The following is a 9,501-nucleotide window of genomic DNA, read 5'->3' as shown; positions in this document are numbered from 1 at the left end:
CCCAGGGCGGTGGGCTCAGCCCCTGCGCAGAGCTGGGTCCCTGCCAGAAGCGGGGCAGGGAAGGGCTAAAGCCTGCAGGGAGCCATGCGAAGCACCAGGGAGGTAGAAGAGCTCTCCTGGTCCCTGCAGCCAGCGGTCTCTGTGCTTCAGCTGGATCTGCTGTGATGGCAACAACTATTAAATATGATGGTTCATGGAGCAGGGCTGCCGTGCTGTTTGTGTCCCACCACAGTGGGTTTGGGCCATGATTTGTTCCTTCCCTTGGGACCCCCAGAGGAGCTGCAGCTTCTCTGGTTTGGTCCGAGAGCCCCGGTTGCAATCCCTGGAGGCCAGAGATCATCGTATGATGATCAGAAGGGACCTCTGGAGGACATTCCAATCCCCACCCCACCCTTACAGCACCCCCCTCCCCCCCCCCAAATCATTCCTACACTCCACACCTACCCTGTCCTGCAGCAGCGGAGGGCGGGCAGGTTCCAGAAAGCTGGGCTGCAGTGGGCACAGGGGCACACTGGCTCACAGGTGGGCATCGTAGTAGTACTCCAGCAAGTCAAGCTCATCACGCTTGCTTTTGCCAGCTCTGCGCAGCCCCTCCGGCCGCTCCCGGGCTGCGTGGGTCCTGAAGTGAGGCTGCTTGGGTTTGATGCCATAATCTGTGGGTAGAGTGGAGAGGCTCAGCTCAGCCCTGGGGCTGCTCACCAGGCTGGGGATAACTGCCCGCCTGGAGGGGGTGAGTGCATGGAAAGGGGGTTTGGAGGGGTGAGGAGAGCGCTGTACCATCCACCAGGCCAAAGTGCTGCTGTGGAAGCTCCAGAGGAGCCGAGAAGTCCTCAGGGACTGAGTAGCTGACACTGCAGAAGATAACCAGGGCAGGAGTGAGCCAAGACCCTACGGCACTCACACACACTGGCACAAGAGCTCCCACGCACTGCTTGCCTTCACCCAGCCCAGCCAGGTCTCGAGGGCTTGGTGCCACAAGAGCCAGCCCACGCCTGGGCCAGGAGCCCTGGGGTACCTCTGCAGGTACCGGGGCAGGGAGGAGGGTGGGGGGGTGGCAGTGCCATCACCTCTGGTGCAGGGGCCGTGGGAGGGCAGCCCCCACCAGCAGGGCGAGCAGCAGGAGCGAGCACCGCATGGCGCGCCCTGATGCCGGCTCCACGGCGAGGTCACAAAGGGCCACCCCGGTGGCCCTGGGACACCGGCTGGGTTAGGCAGGAGGCAGGCCCCCCACCCAGGCGTGGCTGCCTGCCCCCTCCCGGTATGTGTGTTCTGGACCTGGGCTGCCTGGTCCTGCCCAGGCTACGGCAGCTGCTCCCAGCCCTCCCTGCACTGGTGCACATCCCTCCACGCAGCCACAGCTCCAGGGATGCTTCCCTGTCCCTTACCACCACCCTCTGCCTCCCTTTCAACCCCTCCAAGAGCAAGAGCAAACCCCTTCATCTCAGTACCTCGCTATCCCCAGAAGTAACACCCCCAACACTTTCTAGGCTTCGCAATCTTCAACATCTTCCGCTTCTACACACCCGAACGAAGGGAGCACAGTTGCTCGCTCATGGCTTTTCTATGCTGCTGTGTTACAGGGTACTGCTGCCAGCTGAGGTGGCAACACAGACCCCACCTGCTGCCAAAGCCCTATGGTGCCCAACTGTGGTGGCCCGTTCGGGGGTTGTGTGTGGTGGTCCATCCCCTATTTCAGGTGCTGAGGCAAGAAGGCTGTCACCCCTGCAGCCCCAGATTCCCCCAAGGATGGTTCATGTAGGAATGCTCCTTCCACCCACTTGAGGCCAACACACCTGGCGGTTTCCAGCTCCCAAGCTCTGCACAGGGCTGGCAGCTGCCTGTGGGGCAACCCAGTGCCACCAGCTGGCTACCCCTTTGTCCTGGCCCAGGGAGCCTCCACAGCAGCTCCCTGAGCCGATCGAACCGCAACTGTCCACCCGTTAGCAGAGCAGATACAAAAAGAGGGCCATGGCTGTCCCAACCTCTCCTGGACCCTTAAGTGTGGCACAGCAGTATTTGCTGAATTAATCTCTTCATCCCTCCTCTTCTCTGCCCTTGGCCCAGTCCCTGAGCACTGGCTGATCACCGTTCTGCAAACCCTTTTAGCACAACATTAGGTGCTAGGAAAGTAGCCTGCGAACTGCAGCTCTCCATCCCCCCAGGGGAACCCCAGGAAACTGGGGACTGAACCAGGTGCCTGGAGTGACAGAGGCTACAGTCATCAGCTGAGCAAGGTCACAGGTCACAGGCCAGAGCAAAAGACTTCTAAGGGGCAGCATATCCCAGGGCAGACAACTGCAAAAGCTGCTCTGATAGAAACCTGCTGGCAACCAGATACGAGGAGATCGCATGCAAACAGGGGACGAGATGTCCTTCAGCTCAGTTCTTTCCGTTCAGTCAGTTTATTTGACAGACAAGCCCGCTCCAAGCAGATCAGCCAGGCACGGCCAACACGAGCAGGCTGCAGGTCAATCGCAGCGCCATGAGGTGGGAGACGATGCTCTCCAAAAACCACTACGCTGCCTGGCTTTATTATAGTGCAGCCATACAAAAGAAGAAAAATTAAGTGCTTAAAAAAAAAGAGGTTGTCCCATCACCATCGCTGCAGCCACAGAATGGTCCAGAGAAAGAGGTGGCCAGGGTCTCTCCACACATGTAGTACCCATCATTCACAGCTAGATCTGTTAAAATAATTACATACACCCCCCTCCCCACCCAGCAGAACAGGAGCTTCTCATTGATGGTTTAACTGAAAATTAGACATTGTCAACATCCCTCCCCCAGCCTGCCTGTCCTCCTGAGAAATGTCCAGCCATGATTTTAGCAGAGAATAATCATCATCTTCTCATCAGCCCCAGTTATAGAAATAGATTTTCTGCCAAGCAGGCAAGTAATCCATCAGTGGCCCTGAAACAAGAGAACAGGGGGATCACGCAAGTAGAAAGGCAAGGATTTGAAGCTGTGTGTATCTGGGGTATATCCCTCCTTCTTGTTATGATACCCAACAATCCCAAATCTCCAGTTATACAACTCAGATGAACCCAAGAATAGAACAGTTACTTTTGCCAAGATGGGAGAAAACTTTGGGATGTGGTGCCAGGGATTAGAGCAGGACCAAGCAGGGTGTGAAACATGGTCAGCATGGCCACGGTGTGGGATGCCACTCCCTCAGAGCTGACAGATCCAGTCTCCAGTGGGAAGGGGGTTCTACAATGTGCAAGGGGAAAACCCACATGCAGCGAGTCAGGACGCTGCTGTGGCACAGGAAAGAGGGAAAACAACTCAGCAATAATGATCAGGTGCAGACACAGAAGCAACTGCTGTAGAGTGAAAATGCTTATGTAGCACATGGCTTAATGCAGGCTCCAAAGCCTCTCTGAAATCACTAACTGGAGGAAGCAGCTCCTGAGCTAGCCAGCTTTGTGAACTCCCCAAAGAAATCCCACAATGCCAGGCTGATCTAATGCCACATCACTGCCATGAATCACTCTACAAAAGGCTTTACATCAGCAGGGAAGAGGGGGAGGTGGAATTCTGGCCCATAATAAGAGGATCCTCTAGTGAAGGACTAGAAGACAGACCTGGTTCGGCCCTTTGATTTACAATTGGCTCCTGGCTGGGTCAATACCTCTAGGCACCCGTTTACCCCTTGTATCTGCATTGCAGACTGGGGATCAAGGAAAAGAGTTCAAAAACAGGGGCTGCAAAGCAGGGCTCTGGTGCACCAGGGAGCCCAGGGGAACAGGCCTAGGTGGCAGAGACCGAGCTCTGCAGCCTGGGAGGGCACAGGGGAGTTTACTACTGTGGTTGAGCACAGGTCCCTAATAGCTAGGAAGCAATCCGTCCTTTCCTGTTCCAGTTTAAAACACCACAAACATCAATACAGGGTGCACTGGTACTAACCATTCTAGGGACTTCCCAATTCCTTCCTCAGGTTGGAAACCAATTGACAAACATTCTGCCCAACTCCCCTGATTTTTCTCCACCCAACAGAAACAGGGATATAGCAGTGGGGCCCACTTACGTGTGACAAAGCCAACTCCAGGCACGTAATCAGCCAACAAGCGCAGAAGGAGGAGGATCCTGCCCCTAGGAAGGGAGAAAGTATAAACAAGTCCAGTGGAACACCTCCTGCCCCAGCTGTTGAATGCATGCATGAACAGCAACGGCAGCTGTTACGCAAGGGCTCAGATTAACCTGGTCACAGGCACCCAGACCTCTTCAGATCTACTCACTCAGTCCCCTGACGTTATTTCTGTTAAAAGGGAAATTTTCAGCAAAAGCCCAGCAGGGGCCCCTTACTCTGAATATCGGTCATAGAAAGGAGATCTCAGCAGGTAGTACAGCAGTAGGATGGTTCGTCGCCTCAGCTCTGCTCGCTCTCGCCTGTTCAGGTCTTTCAGATCACTCAGCAAACTCAGACTGGAAGGAGAAGGGCAGAGAGCTAACTCACGGCAAGAGCAGCCAGCAGGGAAAAGAAAGTAGGTTTCTACATGCCCTCCATTCTCATCTCCACGCAGAACAGCCTGCACCAGCTAAGAACAGAGAGCATTGTAAGTGCTGCAGAAGATACCTAAATGCGTCAACCTCCCAGCTAAAGACCAGGCCCAGCCCCTGTGTGTATTTCTCTCAGTAGGGGCTGTCCTGGGTCGGGGAGCAAGGGGAAGTGTGATGCTCAGCCACCACCAACCTCAAGCACCTGCAAAGACTCTTCCTCAGACTGACCTAGAGATGTCCAGGACTGCTGAGAGGAGCCAGGGTTTCCACGATCTCTGACCCCACACTCCTAAACTCAATACTAGGAACACATAGTCAAGGAACTGAAAGAACCAGAGATGCCTAACAAGAAGCATGCAGACAAGCAATCCCCTGGGTACCAGCAAAGCTATCCTGAGCCCAGGAGAATACACTCTACAGCAGTGCTGGGGGTTGGGCCAGGGAAGGGACTGGAGGACTTGCACCCACAACTCCAGCAGCAGAGGTTAGCCATCAAAGCATAAGAGAAGGGAGGAGTCCTGAGGCCCCTGCCTAAGCAGAGCAGCGGCAGGGAGAGGGAAGCCTAGCACGGCACTGCCCTGCACCAGGGCTGAGCCCGCGGCACCCTTTGCCAGCACCCAGGGTACAGTGTGAGTCCGCACGCAGCCAGGGCAGGATACAGTGGAGCAGGGGGCGGGTAATGTAGATGGATTCAGCAATGGTTTCTTGGAGACCCAGAGGGGTGGGAGGTTGGTTCATCTCCTCCGCTCTTCGGCTCTGTGACTCCTCCCTCTGCTGGGGGGACCCCCAGTGCCGGGACTGCAGGGATGGGGCTGAAACAAGCGGATCAGGTCACTAACATAAATAAAGCCTTCCTACCACACTTCCCTGCGCCACCACCCCACTGCTTTCTGCACCGTGAAGGTGTGAAACAGGAAAGCTTGAAGAGCTGTGCACACTGCATCTGCTGCAGCTGACCAGCACCCTCGGAGCTTGGCTCCAGAGGGGACAGAGCAGGGAGAGGGACTCGCAAGGTCTGTGCTCCTCAAACCATAACCATGCTGAAGGGTTATCTCTGTTGCACAGCTCACCTGGGAAAATACAATTTAAGTGCTAGCCTTGCAGCACGTGCCTGAATCCCCACTGCTTTGATATCCCCCCACCCACAGGGCCCAGTGACTGGCAGGATACACCCCAATACAAGGTTCTGCTCTTTACCGCCATAAGGTCATATGTAAGGGGCACAGAGCAGAAACAGCTCAGGCAAGGACAGAAAACAGGCTCAGCTACTTACTGCTCTGGAGAGAGCGCATGACACGGCTTGAACGCCTGCCAACATAGGTCTGATCCTTCCCTGAGGAGTCGTCTTCCATGTCTGCAGAAGAGAACAGCCACAGGGATCAGGCTCCAAAGGAACACGCCTCACCCCAGAGCTGGCAGCACCCTTCCCTACATTGCCATCAAGAAGACTGGACTGAAAGTTTGATCTAGTGCAAACTGGACCATCCTGAAGGGGCTAACACTGTGCAGAGCTGTCAGAGGGTGAAAAGGTAAATCTGCCCAACATTGCGCAGGCCTAGGACCTCTTCTCTCACTGTCAGACCAGGGGACACGCACCTTGACTCACAGTTCAGCCAGTGGTTCCAGGCTTAGAGTCCTCCACCCCCTCTTTCCAGACTGCAGGACAACCCTGCCACTAAATTAACTCATGCTCTGCAGAGGGTGGAAAGTTCAACACAGCTTAGCTTTGTGTACTGAACCCTTACAGTTCCCTGTGCCACCCAAGCCACTGCTCTGATGACTGATTCCTAGCAAGACAAAACGTGTGGCCCAGTGAGGTGCCAAGCCAATGATGACAGCACCGTGGGTTTACCTTGGGGGTGGAGAGGCTGCTGCTGCTCCCTGTTCAGCGGCACGATGGGAGGAGATGTCTGGATGCCAGCTTTGTACCACAGCAGAAGCAGGAGACGAAGGATGGCTCTGTGAGAAGACACATGGAAGTCTTCAATACCAGGCTACAGAGCTGGGTTCCTGTTGCGCTGGAAAGGTGCCTTCCACAGAAGAGGGAAACACTCAGGTCTGCTCAGGGCAACTGGCAAGGCGAGAGGGTTAAGTGTCCCCTTCTGTGGCACAGTATCCAGCACACCGTGGGTCTCCAAATTCCCCCAGCCTCAGGGACCGGCAGCTCAGTCCTGCCTGGGCTTTTTCCTGGGGTACTGCTGAATCCCCTCCAGATCCCCTTTCCGAGCGCATGCTGCCCCTTCCCCTCCACCCGTGGCACTTACTTAGCCAGCTGGATGAGGACAATGATGGTCCACCGGCCCATCTCCCCCCACACCCTGGCTGTCCCCATCTCTGCAAAGACCTCCACGCATTCTAGCACACTCAGCCAGGTCAGCAGCTTCTGCTGGGGCAGCGACTGCAAAACACAGAGGGGAGGAGGGGGACAGGATGCAGGTTCTGCTTGGGAGTTAAATGGGGCAGAAGCACAGCCCAGTCTGGTGTGACTCTCAGAAATAAGCACCAGATGACCTTGGAAGTCACAGCCCCAGAAACAAAAAGTGGTGCCTCCACTGCAGCCAGAGTCTACACACAAGCCCACTTCTCCACCTCCAAGCAGGGGAAGACTGAGACATCGCAGTATCACACAGAGCTGCCACCCCAGAAACAGGGAGAACATCAGAGCTGTATCTTGGATTGCCTTCTACCCCAACTGACACAGCAGAACAGTCTCCTGGGTTGTGGCACTGTGCCTGAATTCCACGGCAAAACTCTCCCCTCCTCTTTGTCCCAGAGTTGGGATACACGACGAACCTCCTCCCTGGTTAGAGTTGATGAGGGAGTATGCTTGGAGTAGAGGGAAGGGGACCCAGTGTCCACAGTCACACCAGAGCGAACGGCTGCTGAATACAGCATCAGTCCAGATTCCAGGCATGAACCCCAAGACAGTGGGTGCTCTTCCAGCCTGGGTCCCTGCTCCCCGCGCGGGAACTTGCCGGTGCTGTCAACCACAGGTTTTAACCTGTTGAAAAGCGTCAATAAAGACAATACAGCTGAAATTCACTTCGGCCTTTAACAACCAGGGAAGCAAGTCTTCTGCATTTGTTTGTTACACGCCTGACGCTCCAGCCAGAGAGCTGCCTACACCCAAACCCACACAGCCGGCAGGCTTGCAACAGAAGAGGCCGGTCATGAAAAAAATGCCCTCCTCCTCATTCCTCAAAGTGCTGGGAGCCAGCTTGGGGCTCTTGCAAGAGAGACACACAGAAGCAAGGTGCTTATGTTTGTTTTGCTCAATAGCATATACAAAGGAAGAGTCTGAGGGACAGGATCAGAGCTTCAGCGCTCCACAGCCATGCTCTGGAAACAGCAATGGTTATTTGGCAACACCTTTGCCTAGCTCAAGTTCTGAGCTTCTCAAAAAAAGTGGAGCTCCTGGTGCAAGTCAGGGCCTATTTTCTGTGGTCCAGGTAGTGCTCTGGATGCTCCTCCAAGCCAGGAGCTACAGCGCAGGGCTGCTGTTTACCTGTATTCAGAGGTTACCTCTAGCCTCTACATACCTGACAGCAAAGAGAGGCTACAGCAGACCTGTTAGTTTCTACAAACACTCCATGAAAGCTTCTGCAAGGAAGAAAGCATAAGTCCCAGATCCTCCTCCCACACACTTCAGCCTTACCACAGGCAGGCTCCGCTGCAGCTCCTTTCGGAGAATCCAGTCATTCAATAGCACTAGGAGGTTGGAGGCAGAGTACACTAGAAAATGAAGAGAAGAACGCTGCAGTTACAGGATGCACAGAAAGCAAACCAAACCGGGACTGCCACCTCTTCCCACGGTAGGCGATGAGGGAAGAAGGGCAGCAAGACATGCAGGTTCCTCCCATATGATCCCGGAGGGCACAGCCAGGCGTGAAGAAAACAAGGAGTCCGGGAAACGCCGGCCCCGCATGCACCCGCGCACAGCCACACCGCCGGCCCCGCATGCACCCGCGCACAGCCACACCGCCGGCCCCGCATGCACCCGCGCACAGCCACACCGCCGGCCCCGCATGCACCCGCGCACAGCCACACCGCCGGCCCCGCATGCACCCGCGCACAGCCACACCGCCGGCCCCGCATGCACCCGCGCACAGCCTCACCGCCGGCCCCGCATGCACCCGCGCACAGCCTCACCGCCGGCCCCGCATGCACCCGCGCACAGCCTCACCGCCGGCCCCGCATGCACCCGCGCACAGCCTCACCGCCGGCCCCGCATGCACCCGCGCACAGCCTCACCGCCGGCCCCGCAGCCGGCTGGTGCCGGGCGGCCCCGGCCCCCCGCTGCCCACCTACCCAGCTCCGACAGCGCGTGGGAGTCCGAGAAGCGACCTGCGAAGGGAGGAGAGAGGCTACCAGCCAGCGCCCAGCGCGGGGGGGAGGCCCCCGCTCCCCGCTGGGCCCCAGCCCCCCGCACCCCCCGGGCAGGTGCCGGAGCGGAGCCCAGCCAGGCCCAGGCCCCGGCAGGAGGGACGAGGGCCCGGCCGCCCCCCTCCCGCACCTGGCAGCAGGTAGGAGAGGCCCCTCACGGTGCCCTCCAGCTGGGCCGTGGCGGCCGGGTGCCGCCTCACGTACTCCTGGTAGCGCTGGCACAGCAGGCGCAGCCGCGCCACCGGGCCGCCGCCGCCACGGGCGAAGACCGGGGCCGCCGCCGCTGCCGCCATGGCTGCCGCCGCCGCCGCGCGCTTCCGGCGGCCGCCAACGCGCCTGCGCGCCCCGCCCCTCCCAGCCCAGCCCAGCAGAGCCGAGCGAGCGAGAGGAGCAGGCCAGGCGGGGCAGCCGAGCGCCGAGCAGCCGATTGGGCGGCGGGGCAGGGGTTTAAAGAACCGGGAGCGGCGGCGGCGGCAGCCGGGCAGGTACGGGACGGGCTGTGGGGATGGGGCTACCGGGTGTTGTGGGAGCCGAGACAGGCCTGAGAGGGGCTGGGGGCGCGGCCTGAGAGGGGCTGTGTGCGTCCCGAGGGGGGACGCGGTGGGCGTAGAGGTGGGGTAC

General features: G+C 57.9%; 2 protein-coding genes across 3 annotated transcripts; both read right to left on the bottom strand.

Moving 5' to 3' along the window:
* Window positions 1-516: 516 nt before the first annotated feature.
* On the bottom strand, window positions 517-1,135 carry FREY1 (Frey regulator of sperm-oocyte fusion 1). Its single transcript, XM_075713302.1, has 3 exons — window positions 1,068-1,135; window positions 778-845; window positions 517-653 (listed from the first exon to the last, which is right to left on the bottom strand). The coding sequence occupies exons 1-3, from the start codon at window positions 1,133-1,135 to the stop codon at window positions 517-519; spliced, it is 273 nt and encodes a 90-aa protein (XP_075569417.1).
* Window positions 1,136-2,379: 1,244 nt separating this feature from the next.
* PEX16 (peroxisomal biogenesis factor 16) lies at window positions 2,380-9,173 on the bottom strand. 2 transcript variants are annotated; one of them, XM_075711930.1, is made up of 11 exons: window positions 9,011-9,173; window positions 8,806-8,841; window positions 8,153-8,229; window positions 6,762-6,895; window positions 6,350-6,456; window positions 5,771-5,851; window positions 5,157-5,309; window positions 4,726-4,798; window positions 4,303-4,422; window positions 4,025-4,089; window positions 2,380-2,907 (listed from the first exon to the last, which is right to left on the bottom strand). In XM_075711930.1, the coding sequence occupies exons 1-11, from the start codon at window positions 9,171-9,173 to the stop codon at window positions 2,849-2,851; spliced, it is 1,068 nt and encodes a 355-aa protein (XP_075568045.1). In that variant the 3' UTR covers window positions 2,380-2,848. The 2 variants fall into 2 exon arrangements, 1 of the variants encoding a protein (XP_075568045.1); XR_012831117.1 differs by lacking the exons at window positions 2,380-2,907; window positions 8,153-8,229; window positions 8,806-8,841; window positions 9,011-9,173 and having other exon boundaries at window positions 4,069-4,089; window positions 4,236-4,422; window positions 6,762-8,141.
* Window positions 9,174-9,501: the final 328 nt, after the last annotated feature.

This window comes from Pelecanus crispus, chromosome 6 (genome assembly GCF_030463565.1).
Source record: "Pelecanus crispus isolate bPelCri1 chromosome 6, bPelCri1.pri, whole genome shotgun sequence".
NCBI lineage: Eukaryota > Metazoa > Chordata > Aves > Pelecaniformes > Pelecanidae > Pelecanus > Pelecanus crispus.
This window is presented reverse-complemented; position numbering and strand designations above follow the sequence as displayed.

Bases quoted from the DNA above. Each gene is read 5' to 3' on its own strand.
- FREY1 (XM_075713302.1), bottom strand. From the start codon at position 1,135: ATGCGGTGCTCGCTCCTGCTGCTCGCCCTGCTGGTGGGGGCTGCCCTC. The intron at 846-1,067 runs GTGATGGCACTG...CTGCAGTGTCAG, and splicing joins CCACGGCCCCTGCACCAGAG to CTACTCAGTCCCTGAGGACT. The intron at 654-777 runs GTACAGCGCTCT...CTCTACCCACAG, and splicing joins GCACTTTGGCCTGGTGGATG to ATTATGGCATCAAACCCAAG.
- PEX16 (XM_075711930.1), bottom strand. From the start codon at position 9,173: ATGGCGGCAGCGGCGGCGGCCCCGGTCTTCGCCCGTGGCGGCGGCGGC. The intron at 8,842-9,010 runs GTGCGGGAGGGG...CTCCCTTCGCAG, and splicing joins CCTCTCCTACCTGCTGCCAG to GTCGCTTCTCGGACTCCCAC. The intron at 8,230-8,805 runs GTAGGTGGGCAG...TTCATTTTCTAG, and splicing joins CCACGCGCTGTCGGAGCTGG to TGTACTCTGCCTCCAACCTC.